Source organism: Hyalella azteca, unplaced genomic scaffold (assembly GCF_000764305.2).
Source record: "Hyalella azteca isolate HAZT.00-mixed unplaced genomic scaffold, Hazt_2.0.2 contig9858, whole genome shotgun sequence".
In the NCBI taxonomy this organism is placed as follows: Eukaryota; Metazoa; Arthropoda; class Malacostraca; order Amphipoda; family Hyalellidae; genus Hyalella; species Hyalella azteca.
In genome coordinates this window covers 264547-282326 of record NW_025939917.1, presented here as the reverse complement: position 1 = coordinate 282326, position 17780 = coordinate 264547, and the positions used below count along the sequence as shown (strand labels likewise).

General features: G+C 38.1%; 2 protein-coding genes across 7 annotated transcripts; one reads left to right on the top strand and one right to left on the bottom strand.

The window, feature by feature from the left end:
- Window positions 1-1296: 1296 nt before the first annotated feature.
- On the bottom strand, window positions 1297-5665 carry LOC108671698 (glycine-rich protein DOT1-like). Its single transcript, XM_047882187.1, has 5 exons — window positions 5591-5665; window positions 3882-4659; window positions 3612-3798; window positions 1481-1734; window positions 1297-1331 (listed from the first exon to the last, which is right to left on the bottom strand). Exons 1-5 carry the CDS (start codon window positions 5663-5665, stop codon window positions 1297-1299), a joined length of 1329 nt encoding a protein of 442 aa, XP_047738143.1.
- Window positions 5666-12136: 6471 nt separating this feature from the next.
- Window positions 12137-14877, top strand: LOC108671875 (fibroin heavy chain). 6 transcript variants are annotated; one of them, XM_018159478.2, is made up of 4 exons: window positions 12137-12221; window positions 12589-12805; window positions 12842-13466; window positions 13853-14877. In XM_018159478.2, exons 1-4 carry the CDS (start codon window positions 12213-12215, stop codon window positions 14499-14501), a joined length of 1500 nt encoding a protein of 499 aa, XP_018014967.1. In that variant the 5' UTR covers window positions 12137-12212; the 3' UTR covers window positions 14502-14877. The 6 variants fall into 6 exon arrangements, with proteins under 6 accessions (XP_018014967.1, XP_018014976.1, XP_018014990.1 ...); XM_018159487.2 differs by having other exon boundaries at window positions 12589-12841; window positions 12878-13466; XM_018159501.2 differs by having other exon boundaries at window positions 12589-12895; window positions 13058-13466.
- Window positions 14878-17780: the final 2903 nt, after the last annotated feature.

Below are 17780 nucleotides of genomic sequence, written 5' to 3'. Positions count from 1 at the left end.
TTGTAAGATATAGAATTTAAGACTTTATTCCCACCTTTCAAGTTTTCATTTTAAATAAATAAATTAACTGTATTAATTAAGTACAGAATCTGCATACACAGTTTATAACATTATACCAGCAAGAAGCCTTTAATATTTTTCCGCACATGATTACTTACTTTTACATTACATTACTTCTATATTAGTTTACTTTTACATTACATTTGAGATGCATTGCGGCTCCTAAATAGTATTCGGCATCGGACGCATCAAGTGAATTTGACTTGTGCATCGCTAAAAATTCTTATTTTTTTGCTATATCTTTAAGATTATATTTTATTTTCTGTTCAGCGTGCAATGCTGCCATGGATTTGCTTAACTTTTTTTCCTATTATCTCAGGCTTCAAATGTTTTCTACGGAAGGATGATTCAAGAAAATTGAAGGGAAAACATTTTGTGAATCATGAAGCGGTGAAATTATAAGTCTTCGAATTAATGTTTGACTTATGAACAACAAACAGATTTAATTAAAAATTTGAATGCGTTTTTCCGCTGGAGAAAGAAATTTGTGCTGAAAAATGGTTTGAACACTAAATTCTGTCACTTACGTATTTGTTCAAATCTCGAGTCAATTTTTTAAATGATAAAAATGTTCTTCTTATTGCCGTCTTCACATTCAGTCCGTGAAATGAAACCAATAACAATAAGCTATCTTGTATTGTTTATTTATTACCCAGGACATATCTGGGAGAAATTCTTGTTATAAATTAATAATATGAGCAAAAAGAATATAAATACATGTACCTAAAATTATCTCTATTTAAATATTGTTCTTGCTGAGTACATTCTAGTATCCTAAAAGGTTTATCATGAAAATTGTCTTTGTACACTTTACATGCCGTTATAAAAAATATTTATCAGTTTATCTTCACTCAATAAATTAGAGAGCGACTTCTTTGCTAACAAGTTATCTTATTTTTAACACGATGGTCGCATCAAATAAATAATTCGAGTGTTAACACTCAGACACACAATAACAAAACGATTATTATCGAGTTATTGTTTTCCATTCACCATAGTCGAGCGCCATATTTACAACAATATTTTCTGGTTTATCCGCGTTAAATTCTTTCACACGCGACAAACATCCCCTATCCCGCGGTGCCCTGATGGTATCGTTGCTACACTGGCACAAATCCAACTAATCCAGCTGTTCCATTCCCAGGAGCCATTGTTCCACCGTACTATCTACTTCTACCTGAAACTGTTAAGTTTAATCCAGCCCTTCTACCACCCGAAACCATCAACGACCATATCCTACTCCACTTGAAGATGATCCACCAGCTCTTCCTCTGCCCCAATATGCACCCCAAGTTGAACCTGGCCCACCCACTCCACTTCCGCCGCCAGTAGCTATCCATCCACCACCTACTCCAGTTCCTCCACCAGTAGCTACTACCCCACCACCGTATCCACCTCCGCCTGGAGCTGCTCCACCTACTCCAGCTCCTCCTCCTCCAGTAGCTACTACTTCCTCCTCCACCTCCTGCTCCTCCACTTCCACCTCCTGCTCCTGCACTTCCACCTCCTGCACTTCCACCTTTAGCAGCTGCTTCAGCATCCTCTTTCTTGGCCCTCTCTATCTGCTCCTTCACGAAGTCAGGGACGGGTGGCAGGAAGGAAGACTGCGGCTGGAATCCATTACCATCCGCGATGTAAGTCAGTTTGAACTTCTGCCCGTCAGGCATCGTGTATCTGCAAATAATTTATTCAGGGTTAGTGGTATTGAAAATACCCAATTAGTCAGGCATCGTGTATCTGAAAATAAATTATTCGCGATTAGTGGTGTTGAAAGTGCCCGATTTCAGCGGAAATTCTCTTCTTTTTCGCCTTGATTCAAGTTAAGGATTACAATTTGATTTTTTTTAATTAGGAAGAGAACACCTGCTCTTTAATGAAGATGGCTACAAGTTTTCATTAGCGGCCGGTTTTATTTAACTTAGAAACTACCACTGATATGTGTAATAATGTGTACTACTTAAAGTAGTCGATATTTTTTTCTATGTACAGTTCACTTGAATTCATGTGAAACCACTTGAATTAGCTGAATTAACAACTAAAATTTGAATTAAAATTAATTAGTTCCTGATTTCAAAAGCTTATTTTTTATAATGAACACTATATAAGGTAGTCATTATGAGCCCTTGATAAATGAGCCCTTGGTAAAGGAGCTTTTGATAAATGAGCCCTTGATAAATGAGCCCTTGGTAAAGAAGCCCTTGATAAATGAGCCCTTGATAAATGAGCCTCTGATAAAGGAGCCTTTATGAAGGGCTTCTTTTGGAAGGGGCCGGGTGATGTGGCTCATATATCAGACTTTCCCACAGGCTGCGCGAACGCACGACAAAGTTTGAAAACAATTAGTTTTATTAAAATAAATGAATTATCAGAATTTCGTCATATTGACGAAATGAACATCTTCGCAAGCCATTCTTGTCCAATAGAAAGGCGTCGTAGTAATACTGACCTAGTACGATTCGTCGCAAACTAAACTTTAGAGCCACTAAACAGGGGGTAAGCGTTTCAAAAAATTGTCAACTGAAATAAAGTGTAAGTGCATGGCTTGGAAACGTAGCTCTAAAGTCATTCAAGTTGATACGAACTTCCCATGGATTCGTCTCAAAAAATATTATTAAGTTCTCTGAGTTAATAACTTAAAATTTAATTAGCTGTACATGAAACTTTTAAGTACATTTTTCTCGGCTGAATTGACGACAGAATAGTTCGTCATTCAATCGAAACTATGCAATAACTTTTAATTTATTTATATTGTCACACACTGATTGTGTGACCTCAAAAGCAACTTAGAGACAATTGAGTTTAAAAAACTCTCATTGGAAAAAGCAGTCTCCGAAAAAACGAAAGTTAAATAAAAAAACTTGCTCTATATGAATGCCTGGACAAGTTTTCTTTTTAGGTAAATCATCGAATTGAAAACAGTGCAGTCATAATTAGACAAGGTTTCATCACTCGTATGCTGCTCGATGGTCAACTTGGTAGGAATAGCACTATCGACGGCAGTAAAAAAGGTTCTGCAGGTTAAATTGAACATAAAATCGATCGATGCACAATGAACGAACTGCTTAATAAAGTATCCTAATTAGAAGAAGAGAATGGCACTTAAATTCTGTGAGCTGATTAACTATGTCTTGCTTGTTAGGCCAAGGCCAATCAAGTCACTCATACCTTCTTTTATGGTATTCGTACGTATTAACCGCCGCCAATGGTATTCGTATCAAAGAAACTTGTAACGAGAGTTACTACACAATATACAAATAGTCAAATCGTCAAAGCTTCTATAAATTGGCAGTATAAAATTCATGGCACTATAAAAGGTTCAGAGATATTATTTGATCTTATTTATAACAAAAAAAGGTTGAAATTGTGATAATAACGCAAAAAAGAAATTTCTTCTGCTTGACAATCATTTTCCTTTTCATGGAACAGGTGTTGCACCAACGCTACAGCGGTTTACAACTTACTCTTAAAAATTTCAAAAAAAAAACAGAGTTATGTTTTACACTCAGCATTTCATTCAAACAATAAAAAAATAATTAAATATTCGTACTTACGAATATTCTCCAGTTTGCACAATCATTCCTTGGGCGTTCAAAGATCCGGACTCCGACCGCGCAATTCCGTTTTCCGCTTCAAAGGAGAAGCTGTAGGAACCTGCTGCATCGGGAGCTTTTCTCTCGTCTTTGATGATTGCTACTGGAGTTTTGGATGCACCTCCACCTGCTGCAGCTGCACCTCCACCTGCAGCAGCTGCACCTCCACCAGCTGCAGCTGCACCTCCACCAGCGGCAGCTGCACCTCCACCAGCGGCAGCTGCACCGCACCTCCACCAGCGGCAGCTGCACCTCCACCAGCGGCAGCTGCACCTCCACCTGCAGCAGCTGCACCTCCACCTGCAGCAGCTGCACCTCCACCTGCGGCAGCTGCACCTCCCCATGCAGCTGCTGCACCTCCACCTGCTGCGGAAACGCCTCCACCTGCACCTCTACCAGCTCCAGCAGTGCCTCCACCAGTTGCGGCAAAGCCTCCAGCTGCAGCAGTTCCTCCTCCACCTGGTGGCGTCAGTAAGCCACGTGCTCCACCCCCAACGGTTCCACCTCCTGCTGAACTTCCTCTCTGGACTCCAGTTCCACCACTCACTGAAGATCCAGCGGCACCATAGCTCGCACCACCGATTCCACCTGCTTGTGCACTTGCAGCTCCCCCTCTTGCACCAAATGTTCCACCTCCTCCAGCAATTCCTCCAGCTACTCCCCATCCTGCTTGAGCTCCATCTCCTACTCCTCCAGCTGACCACGCGCCTCCTGCACTCCCACTTCCTGCTCCACCTCCTGCTCCAGTTCCTGCTGCTCCAGCTGACCACGCATTTCCTGCACTTCCACCTCCTGCTCCACCTCCTGCTCCAGTTCCTGCTCCTCCAACTGCCCACGAACTTCCTGCACTTCCACCTCCTGCTCCTCCGACAGCAGCATTACCTCCAGCATTGCTCCACCAACTGCTTCCATCGCTGGCTGGAAAAGTTGATGCAGGAGGCGAAGAGGGAGAATAATAGCCTTGCGGTGCTGCCTCGGTTAAGCTTAAGGCAAGCGCCATGCATATGACCTGAAAAAAACATGAAATAAGGTTCAAATTGGATTAAAGTTTTATATCTTTTTTCAAGCTGCTTTCAGAAAGTCGGCAATAAATTTATTAAAATAAAATTAGATTGGACAGATTGAAAATACAAAGAATATTTCTTAAAATATCATGGCACAAAGGTAAAATGAGATGTAATAAATTCAGTATGAATATTTTAAGGATACATAATTTCTTCTTTATTCAGGAACCCAGAGCAATGAATACAAAGAATTCTAGTTTTTGTGTAGTCTGCATGTACCTGACCCCAGTAGAAAGGTCCCTAGCAACGTAAAGAAGGGTTTTGTACACACCTAACCCTAACTCTAACCCTAAGTTGGCTTTTTTTTATGCCCGGTAATGTAGTTCATTTATTTATGCGTCCGGTTTTTCAGTACAAACTAGTTGCAGAGTATATAAGCGGACGCGGTTTTGTCAGGATTTCTTACCCATGTCCGGTATTTACTTTTTTATTGCTCTATTTCCTGGCTAGGGAAGGCTAGCAGGAATTGAATTTTTAGGAAGAATGGAGCTGGAAATTCAATCCAAAATCGTCAAAAGTTTTCAAAGCAACGGCACTTACCAAGTTTCAAAAACTCGCTTTATAGCCAAAAGAACTTTATTTGATGCCTGGTTCCATGCCTCATTCACCAAGCAGCATCCATTCTTTATTTCATTAACTTTATTATTATTTGACAAAATTTATAATCATTTCTTTAACTTTAACTTTACGAGTATAAATTTACGAGTTAAACGTTTAACTTTAACTATACGAGTATAAGCGAATATATACGCGATACTAGCGTGCCGAAATTGAAAGTTATGCCTATTCTGGATTGTAACCGATGTCGGTTGTCCTACATTATTAATTTTCACAGACATATAAATTACGCATATACATCATCACTATATGACTCACTATCAGCATGTCGGATTTAGTTGAGGTACCTCTGTCTCGTTCGATGATAACTGAATCGAGATCCAACAAGGACATGTTTTATACCGTCGCAATTGTCCTTGTTCTTCACGGTTGCGGTTGAGAGTTGAATGCATGCAATCATTTAGCAGATTCGATTATGTCCTTGCGAAAAACGAGCTCCTTTCCACAAAATAACTTCCGATGTAACTTCCGTCAGCTGATCATCCTAAATGCAGGCTTATCAGTCCAGTTTTGAAAAAAAATTTTAATCGTTAAATAAATATATTTTTTTGCTAAATTTGGTCTTTCAGCGCCATTCACCGTAAGACTCATTGGCCGTTTGTATAATTCCACAAAACCTTTTTTTAATTGGCACAAAGTAAGTCATTGAAATGTTGTTTTTTATAATATTTCATAATATTTATATTAAAAATAATTGAAATATTTGACAAGTTATTTCCACTTCGACGCTAGTTTGCGTGGTATTCTTAATTTTCTGCCAGGCTTTTACTGCTATTGTAAAAAATATCAAATAGTCGGGAGCGTTTCTCAGTTTATCAAGAGACTTTTACATAGTCAAGACTTTTACATAGGCAATATAACAAGACTTTTTACAAGATTTTTTATATATAACAAGACATTTACATAGTCAATATCCATGATTAATCCACGCTTCATGAACCCATTAGCATTTATTTTCATATCAGTGAACAATGCAAACATGGAACATATATGCCAAGTCCATATAGAAAAATATTGCAACAGCGCGCAATTTGAGACGAAATGACCAATGCGAAATCAGAAGGTAGAGCTTGCCCACAAAACTCAAAACAAACCTTTCTATTGGCTGTTTAGTTTAGAAAAAAATGACATTGAACAGGAAAATAAACTCGTTTTGCGAAGGGATTTTTACTACAAGGTTTCTCTGCAAAGAAAAATGAAATTAATATCAAGTGAACTGTCATGGCTGTGTTTTCATCACAATTAAATGAGTTTTGGCTTCTTTGGAATGTGAATGGCAGAAATATCGAGTGCCTTACCAGTGTCTAACATAAATGATATGTGAGAAATGAAAGATTTTCACTACTTCGCATAATTTATCACTTATAGTATCCGATAATTAAGGTAACTGAGGTAGTACAGTGTATCTTGTCACCCACGAAGTTTCAACGTTTCATGTTTTGGAAGCTTGCAATAATTTGAAGTAATTAGACAGAGCATTTTTTGAAATATCTCTTCGAAGTCTATTTTAAGAAACTTCTTAGGTCTGTTATGCAGCATGAGTTAAGGTCTGTAATTGATGGTCATTTCCTTACACTCGCCCCTCACCCCCCGAAAAAAGTATAAGTAAAAAATTGTCATGTTCAAAAAATTTGTAAACGGTAATTTTTCAGTTCGAACTGAGCTTCGCAGCTTGCAGCTGCGTCTTTCAACAGCTGCCCACTCAATGCATATAACCTTTCTCGTCCGACCTACCGGCTAACATTGTATAAAATATAATCGACAAATTATCTGCTCAGTGAAGCCATCATAAATTCAAAATTAGGATGGACGCTCGAAACATCTTGGTCAGCCTGGTGTATAAATCTTAACACAATTGAGAACGTCTAGAACCTTTTTCGTTTGACCCATCGTCAAGTGAACTGTCGAATATGATTGACAAATGTCGAAGCATCCTTCGCGGCCTGTCTAATAAATGATAATAATGGTTATTGGAAGACTTGTTTGTCCTTCCCATCATTCCCTTTGTATTCGAGGCGGGCTTTGAACTTCGGGGTCAGCCAGAGAAAGTGGTGGACGGAGCCCATACTGAAGCATGGTTATCCATGAACTCTCCTGCGTACCTGCTATTGATAAGTCATGCTACTGTGCTGCGTACATCATGTAGCTTTATACTGCTGCATTATACCAGGGGATAACTTTTATTATGAACTTTAAGATTAATCATGCGTGTAATGTTTAATGAGTTTTATTATCTATGGAACTTCTAAACTTTCTGCGTGCCAGCAATTGATAAGTCATGCTACTGTGCTGCATTCATCATGTAGCTTTATACTGTTGCATTATACCAGGGGATAACTTTTATGATGAACTTTGAAAATAATCAAGCGTGTTATGTTTAATGCGTTTAATAATCTATGAAACTTTTAAACTTTCTGCGTGCCAGCAATTGATAAGTCATAGTGTGTTGCGGATATCATGTAGCTTTATACTGCTGAATTATACCAGGGGATAACTTTTATGATGAACTTAAAAAGCAATCATGCGTGTAATGTTTAATGAGTATTATAATCTATGGAACTTTTAAAATTTAAACTTTCTGCGTGCCAGCAATAGATAAGTCATGCTACTGTGCTTTCCAGTCGAAGACTGAGTTATAACAGGATTTAACTCTTTATAATAAACCTAGCCAATAATATTACTTGTTCATTATTATTATTTAACATTAATAATTATTAATTATTTGGAGATTCGTTATTCATTGTCACAAAATCGCATGTATACGATGTAAAACATGTGTATATAAACGACCTAAAATAAATTCGTCAAAAAAATTATATTCCTGAAAATCATTTTTTTCTGAATGATGAACTAAATCATGGAACATGAGCAAGATGATTTAAGCTTCCTTAGATACTTGAATAAAAGTTCAGAGGTAATGTCGTTAGATAAATCTTTTCCCTTAAAAATACTGTAGCATCCATTGTATCGTCGAAGTAACTTTTTTTATCAGGATTAGGATAAACAAATTTTTAAACAAATTAAAGTATGTTTTAAATTTGAAGAATGCCTGAACAAAGTCCCGTCTTGCTTTGAATAAATTTATTTTATATATCAGTTTAAATTTTCAACTTATGGTTAGACTTAACAATGTATGTATCAACTTCAGTTGAAAAATTTACTCATTCCTACGTAACTCATTTCAGGGTTCAAGTTTTTAAATTACTCGTTCCATATGTACATGTTACATTTTCTTTAATCAACTTCAGTTGAAAAAAATATCTCATACCTACGAAACTCATTTCAGAGTTCTAGTTTTTAAATTACTTGTTCCATATGTACATGTTACATTTTCTTTAATCAACTTCAGTTGAAAAAATTATCTCATATCTACGAAACTCATTTCAGGGTTCTAGTTTTTAAATTACTTGTTCCATGTGTGCATGTTACATTTTCTTCAGTCTTTTACGAAACTGGCCTTCCATTAACAAGGGTCCCAGTTACCCAGTTAAGATATCGCTTGCAGGCAGCGGCTGACCAGACCTCGCTGAAATTCGAGGTCGACCGCTTGTGCTGTCTCTTCGCCTCCATAGCTGAACTCAATTATAAATTGGGGTAGCTCTAATTTTCATCTTGCTTACTCAAGTAATTGATCCGCGCATAAGTTCAATTTCAGCAAGCTTCATGAACATAATTTTACTATTTTGTAGTAAGGACTCCCGAAAACTCATTTTCGATTTTGAATAATTTACCCATGAATGAAGATAGTGAAAGTATAAATTCTAACTCGCTATTTAACTATGAAATTTTACGGTGAATGGAGTTCGGTCAATTCATTCAAGCTCAATCTAATCTTTGGACTGACTTTATACCTTGAACTTTATTTTATAATAACGCTGCAGTTCTTAAAATAAATTTCTTAGGAAGTTACATTTGTCTCCTGAATGGTATATTGATTTTGAAAAATGTTAAATGCTTCTTACTAAGTTTTATTGAGTATAACAATTAGATGTTTAATGGTAAACGCATTACATAGATTTTAGGTTTAGCATCAGTGAGATTTTTATGGATCGATTTGTTTGCATTCAAGTTTTACATGTATATATGTATAGTGGTTTCTACCAATTGTTAAACCAGTTTTCATATTAAATAAAAATATCAATACTGGGTCAAGACAATGTGAGCCCTACTAAACCTGTACAACGCACTTTTGATTACACAGCAATTAAATAAAATGGCTTCGATTGAATGCAAATAAAAAGTCTCACATGATTGACCATAAGGGGAACAAATTGAGCCGCGTTAATATGATATTATTATAGACGATCTGTTCTCCCAGCATCGATACCCAATAATTTTCTGGTGATCCGATAAGGTCAACGGGGCTGAGCGATGTTGCGACATGTTCGTCGTCAGAGCTCACCTGCGACGACGACGAAATTTTGGAGGGTGACTAACATAAAAGAAAATTTCAATAGGGATGAATGCTAGTATAATATTTAAATTGGATCCAAGATGGTGGCAATTTGAGCCACTGAAACTGTAGCTAATGCCTAACCAAAAGTTGATAAGCTAAAAAGAAATGAGCTTGTGTATTTATTAAATAAGGAGTTTCGAAGATTTCATTTCACATGCATACTGGAAACCTAAACAACGCATATAAGAAGTTGAGCAATGTTTACGAAAAATATAAAGAATTATCGTAAAACGTAAATAATCATAAATCAGTAAAAGAAAAAATATAACTCAGTACTCACTGCAGTGAGTGACAGAGAGCGCTTTTTCTCGTCGATGAAAACGTGAAGTCACCGACGGACAGACAGACGGACGGACTGACGGACATGGCGAGCACAATAGTGCACTTTTCCTTAAATGAGAAAATGCGTAAAAAAGAGAAAAACTATTTTATCAACCAATTTTTTCCTGCTAAAAAATATCTACGAGTGCGACAAATAAATTGTGGACTTTTTCAATATACAGTAATTAGAATTTTATCACAATAAGAACGTTTGGATTTAGGATTGAAGTTTCTCGTAAATTACAGGCTAGTCTATCCCTGAAATGTTAGACTAACCTGTTAGCATAATACAAGCAAAAATTTATCCACGCTTATGAAGTTATTATTTTTCCTCGTCGACTTGAATTCGTATCTTCGGGACTCAGAGTGAGACATGTGTATGAAATTTTTCTAAACGATTGAAATCTAACGAAATATGCGGTCATCCGATTCCATTCAAATGATCCCCGTCATTTGGGAAGTGATTTGAATATAACTCAGTACTCACTGCAGTGAGTGACAGAGAACGCATTTTCTCGTCAACGAAAACTTGAGGTCACGGACGGGCAGACAGACAGACGGACAGACAGACAGACGGACATGGCGAGCACAATAGTGCATTTTTCCATAAATGAGAAAATGCGCAAACAACAGTATGTATTATAGCAATTTCTATATTGTTTGTCTATAAGTAATTAAGGTTTCCCCAGACTAGCGTGATTAAAATTTCATGCAAGGTATCAGCGATATTTACAGAAGTGACCTCAGCAATAAACTGGGACAAAAATAACGAGCCTGGTTGTTTACCAGGCCACTAAATTCTCGTGAGTTTGCTTTAACAAATTAATTCATGACGTCATTGCTCTTCTCATGGCCGACAACAACTTAGTATTCAGTCTGCATTATTCAGTCACTCCTGCCGCTCCGAATGCTTTAAATTATTATTTTTCATCTATCGTGCATGTGTATCCATTTAATTACTACATAAGAGTATTATAAGAGCACATGGAATACGGAAATATATTTGCTAAAAATATTCGAAAAATTTTTAATTCTGGCTCACTATTTTTTATGTTCACAGAAATAGTCAGAAACAAATTAGAGAAAAGCTATACAAAATAAATGGAATTTGATGTTTTCCTAGTTGTCATTGGAATGAATAGCGTCAATTATTTATGAAAGTATGTTCGAAACATCATAAATTGATTTCCATAACAAGGCAGCTAAACTTTGTATTAACTAAGAGAATCCTTCGATGATTTAACGTGCCTAATAGAAAGATAAAATCTTTTGGCCTAATATTTTTTAGTCGTAAACTTTTATGACATAAGCTGTTTATTTGTAAGTTACAGAAGTGATTCAACACTACCTAGGGTTATTTGCATGCATGCTGTGAATCATTACGGAGTACATATACTAGATTGTATTGCAGATAGTCACGACTAATGATATTAAGTCATTTATTGTATTTGTTTCTGCGCAATAAAAAAATCAAATTCTACTGTGAACTGGATGTTCAACCCGATGAATATCATGCAACATGATTTTTAATTTCGCTGAAAATGTTGTAAATATTCCTGCATTGACCAAATTAATTTTTCTCTAATGCTGACCTACAATAATATCCATGAGGTAACACGTTTATATATAAACTATACACGATATGAAAAATGCCTCTGCATTACATATTATTATTGTTCATTAAAATTAAGTTACAGAAAAATGGAGCTTCTCAGTAGTAGCGGCAACAAACTTTTCTTAAAGGAAAATTGGAATCATGTTTTTACAGCCTCATTTGAGCACAACACTAACTTAATTTTATCGTTTTTTTTGGGCGTTGAAATTCAGCGCTCACTAAATTTTAGTAATCAAAATCTCACATAGTGAAGGTTTCACGCTATAATCCGTCTGTAAAAATTGTTATTCCGCTCACTTTTGCTTCAGATGACCCTCGAAAGAAGTGGTGCTCTCCTCATACTAAGTATCAACAGTCTTTGGTGCATTAGTAATGCTGCACAATTAAGTTTACTTCACTTCTCGGGTATAAAACCAACAGTCATGATTGAAGACCATCATAAACGAGGACAGCCTCGCAGTTAGTAGGACCACAGGACACGAACCACGATGCAATCTGTGAGTACAAAACTAAAGTGTGTAATTTTTAGCGCATTTTCTCAGTTATGAAAAAATGCAATGTTGTGCTCGCCATGTCCGTCTGTCTGTCTGTCTGTCCGTGACTTCATGTTTTCGTCGACGGAAAAATGCGCTCTCTGTCACTCACTGCAGTGGGAACTGAGTAATATTTTTTCTATTTTATAAGATGCAGTAAATGAGCAAAACAATTGGATGAAGCAATTCTGTGTATCCATGACTAAAATCCTTTAACGTCTGTAAAGTTACTGTTCCCTGTACTTTCAATTGACTTAATTTATTGTTAATATCGTCAATATCGTCACAATTTAGTCTAAAAAGATTATCTCTTTTATCTCTGACTTTTCAGCAAATACTGATCGTGTCTGTGGCTTTTGCCATTGTCACTGCGGCGCCAAGTCAACTGAAGACTACGGAAGAACGTTACACCTATTCCATCCCAGGAGGAGTAGCTTTCTCAGAAACTATTTCACAAGAAACTGCAGCCAGTTCAGGAGGGCCTGGAGCCCAGGTAGGTGGCACCGCCTTCGGAGCAAGTTCAAGTCTAGGAGCCGCTGCTAGCCAAGGAGCCGGCAGCCAATTCGGTGTTTCTGCAAGCCAAGGAGCCGCCAGTCACTTCGGTGTTTCAGCAAAGCAAGGAGCTGCTGCTAGCCAAGGAGCCTCAAGCCACTTCGGAGCTTCAGCAAGCCAAGGGGCTGCTGCTAGCCAAGGAGCCGCCAGCCAATTTGGTGTTTCATCAAGCCAAGGAGCTGCTGCTAGCCAAGGAGCCTCAAGCCACTTCGGTGTTTCTGCAAGCCAAGGAACCGCTGTTCGCCAAGGAGCCGCAAGCCAATTCGGAGCTTCAGCAAGCCAAGGAGCTGCTGCTAGCCAAGGAGCCGCAAGCCAATTCGGAGCTTCAGCAAGCCAAGGAGCTGCTGCTACCCACGCTGCTGGTGCTGGAGCTGGATCTGCGGTGGCTACAGGAATTTCTGGCCTTAATAGTGGTTTCAAAACTAGCAGCACAAAAGGCGAAGCAACCGGAGTTTCTGGAAGTGCATTTAGCAGCAGCAGCAGCAGCTCCAGCGCTTCTTCAGCAGCAGAATCAGTTGCAATCGTCAGCGACGTGCGGGCGGGGCCTGATGAGACTGGAGCTTACAGCTTCAACGTCGAGGGCGCCGATGGAACTGTCTTTCAGGAGAAGGGCGAGCCAGGGGCCAATGGAGGCATCGTGCAAACTGGATCATACAAGTCAGTAGTATACTCGTACACTACGTTTCAATGATCAATATATATAAAGTGTAAAATCTTTAAGAATTTTCATCAATAAGCAATAATTAAATGAGCATAATCACGGTAGAAAAAACATATTACTCTGATTAAAACCTTCAATTACGTAAAAAGAATTCTCTGCACTGAACTTTGCGTTTATAGTACGTGGAATATTGATGTCTTTCTGGATTTTCAATTACGTTGTGAATGGTCAAAAGCTTTTACAGCGATTATGATAATTCAAAATTTTTTGATAAAATTATTTTTTCAAGTTTCAATAAGTGTTTACGTCGAAATTTTTTTCTTTGTTGATCCTAACCACCTAAGATTACATCCTAAATTAAATGAAGCCAATGTTTACACAGGTATCTTTTGCCCGACGGCCAACTTTTTGAACTGAGCTACGTTGCTGACGAACAAGGCTTCAAGCCAACCTCGAACGCCCTTCCTCCACTTCCAGCCTTCGTGTTGGAGCAAATAGAGTTTGCTGCCAGAAATCCAGAGCCTGAGGAAGCCGCAAGCCAAGTCGGAGCTTCAGCAAGCCAAGGGGCTGCTGCTAGCCAAGGAGCCGCAAGCCAATTCGGAGCTTCAGCAAGCCAAGGGGCTGCTGCTAGCCAAGGAGCCGCAAGTCAATTCGGAGCTTCAGCAAGCCAAGGGGCTGCTGCTACCCATGCTGCTGGTGCTGGAGCTGGATCTGCAGTGGCTGCGGGAGGTGCATCCGCAGGCTCGAGCCAAAGTACTTTCGGCGGTATTTCGTTTGGCGCCGGAGCGTCGCAAGGGACTGGTGGAGCATCAGCAGGAAGCAGTCTAGTTGGCGCACCGAGATTTGGAGCTAGTTTCTCACAAGGAACTTCTAGTGCTGCTGGAGGACTCAGCGTTGGAGGTGCAGCAGCGAGCAACGTTGGAGGTTCCCCTGGAGCATCATTTGGCTCCGGGTTTGGAGCTTCAGCAGGCGGTAGCCTGAGGCAACCCGGCAAGCCTGCCCAGTCCTACCTGACCCCCAACGCGAAATAATTCAACACATTTGCTCACGAATCGCTCCGATGAACGTTCCAACTTTGTGAATCCTCGAACGATACCTATAGATCGTAATTATATATTCTTATGTAAGCCAGCATCATTCTTCCATTCGATTTCACATATTTCTTCACGATTGATGCACATTCGATTATTTTGTTGCTTTCTTCATTCATGGGAAGCATCATATTTTCTAAATTTGTAGCAAATGCTAAAATTCTGAACTTCTAGCAAAAGCACATTTTATTAGCAAATAAATTCATTTTAGCGCCCTTTAAAATATAATTGTAGACTTCACTTCGAATTTTCAGACAAACTAATTTGTTCAGTATTTTAGCTAAAAGTCCTTTAATAAACACGAATTTTTAATAACTGAATTTATTATGCTCTGACCTGCATTCGTGTCATTTTGATAGCTGAAGTAAATGATCTTGGTACATAAAATGTCAGCGAACGACCGTTTCAGTGTTGAAGTAATTTAGAGCAGAATTTTGACGAAGTTAACGATCCATAGGTTGAAATTACACGTATGTTTGGCTAGTTTTGTTGGATGTCATCAATAAATTATCATCAATTAGTCGGAAATTCAATTCGATAGTTTGAATAGTAGAGCCCTGTAGGGACTGTCTCTTATACACATCTAGATGTGTATAAGAGACAGTTCCATAACTGACGATTGATTGAGATAGCTGCTGGACTTATTGCCTGGTCCGTAATTTGCTAGGCATTTTAAGACTGAACATATGCTCCTGCATAGCTTCGTCTAGTCTGTTTTTGAAGAGGTTCATACTCGGAGCTTCAACGATGCTATCAGGGAGGCTGTTCCACATGTCGGTGACTCGAAGCGAGAAGAAATGTTGTCGCATGGATGTGTTTCAACGCTGTTTTTTTAGTTTATAGCCGTGGCCTCTGGTGTTGGTTTTTGTTTCAAATTCTCTTGTGCGATCTCTCTTAAACTTCAGTTTAATATATTTGGGAAGAACATTCTCAAACATGTATTCAATAATAAATCAACTTTGCATTAAATTCCGTCTGAAATGACAAGTATGAACTGTAGAAACGATGGGAATTCAAATGTTTCTTTTGAACAATTAGGAGTACATAGCAATGGAATTTTATTTCCACTCACACTGTCCAGATTCATACCGTGAAGATAAACCACATTTGTTTCTTGACAATGACTTTAAATTTATGACCATTTATGACAATGATAATTTAAAGATTAATTTAATCCCTGCTCTCCAATAGAATGTTTAAACACCGGAAAAATCAAAGAATTTTCTCAACTCATGCAATAATTGTTTTTCGTAAAGTGAAATTCAAGACTCACAGCTTTGATCGTGATGAGGGTTGTTGTTGACTACGTCAGTTGAAGGTGTGAGGTGACTCTTAGCTTCGAGCCGCTTCTTTATATACTCGAAAAACTTAGTCTTCTGATAGCAAGATCGAATTGAATTTCATGCCCCAGATAGACGTGGCACCAGCAATGTTTGTTTTTCATACGTTTTTCGTGACATGAAATTAATTATGTTCCTCGAATTTTGGTAAACATTCCTACGAATAGAGTTTTATTGGTACAATAGCAGTTGTGTTATGCGGGAATCATTTGAATACGAGCAGCAATAACTACCTAACCAGAATTCAGGTGCTATTCTGACGCTGCAAATGGTACCACATAGGATTCGGGGAGCACTCAAGTCAGCCGCTCTATGTCCGCTTCAGGTTACTTCCCCATACAGCTCCGGTAGCCTCAGTCGCTACTCTGGCGAGCCTTGGGCGGTACGTATTGCGTTCGTTTCAGTTTCTTAGACGTCTATTGCCGATTGTGATTGATAAAAAACTCACCTCTCTAAAGCAGTGAATGTTATTGAGGGTTAATTAAGGGCGTACGTTATTTGCTTCATGTGCTTGTTGAAATAACTTGTTAAATACAATAAAACTCCGATTACTGGGTAACATTGCGCGCGGAAAACTTTTTCACATTTACTAAAGAAATAGTGTAAGAAGTGATCTATAATCAAATAATAATAAACTGGATAATAACATTGTTACGGAATCGCTACTCTAGTTAAGGTGCTACCAATTTGTTTTTGGCATGAATTGGCAGCGTTCTCCCACTCCATGCAACGTTCACTATGGTAAGACAAGCGTACTTACAACCAAAAATAACATATTTACTGTCAAACAATTGCTTTGATATCCAGTATAGCATGGCAAGCGGAATCCATTATACACTAGAAATTTGTTCAGACACTACATTATACGTGATATTATACATCATGCGTAATTCAATGAGAGAACGACGCGCCAATCAGGGTTCGCGCCAGGATCCAGAAATTTCGAAGTCAGAGCCATGTCACCGTTCAAAGTCAACATGTACAACAATAGAAAAGAAATAAAACTGACTTCTATTGACAATGTAGAGAATATTTTTCTGCCTTTTATATTTGCTAAATCTCTCTTAATAAATAATTATGAGCATAGACTAGACACTAGAGAATCATGCAATGCATAAAAATTGGTTTTATGAAGCACGGAAAAAACCTTCTTTTATTTCCATTATTAGGGAAAATTGTGGATAATCGCGTTGTTTCTTTGACATTAGAAACGTTTCCTTGAAAAAATGGTTCCCATCTGTGGTGCGCCCATCAATATTGATTGGTACGGGAGGGCATTCCAGAAGGAATGAATATTATACGTATTATCACGAAAATCTTTTAAATGATTGAAAAATTGAGTTAAATTCGTAAGGGGCACTGCTCGGTAACTCCATTATAAATTTATTCTATAATCGTTGGACTGAAAAATCATATCCATCTGAAACTAAAATTCTTGGTAAAGATATCGCTGTCATTTTCGAAGCGATGGTTTTGTCTTCAAAAAATTGATCTCCAATTGAATACTGTACAGAAACCATTACGTTCATCTAATTTGCCCACGAGCATCTAATTTAACCACTCGATAGCAAGCCGTCAGACTTTACTCTACCAGTTTAATTAGGCATGTTCCGTTGGTTGAGAAATTTCATTTTAAGATTTTACAAAAATTATTAGTTGATTTCACAATGATATCTTCCGCAATTTAATTTTATATCACTCGAAAAGACCTTTAATGAGCCCGAATCCATTTTTTCATGATCACCACTATAATCGAATTTATTTGGTAGTTTAAGAAACCGATTTTGTCACAGTGGATGCTGGAAAATACCAATTACCTTTTATAACATTCTGTTGTGTGATTTAATAAACTTATAGATTCGGAGAATGAGATTACACG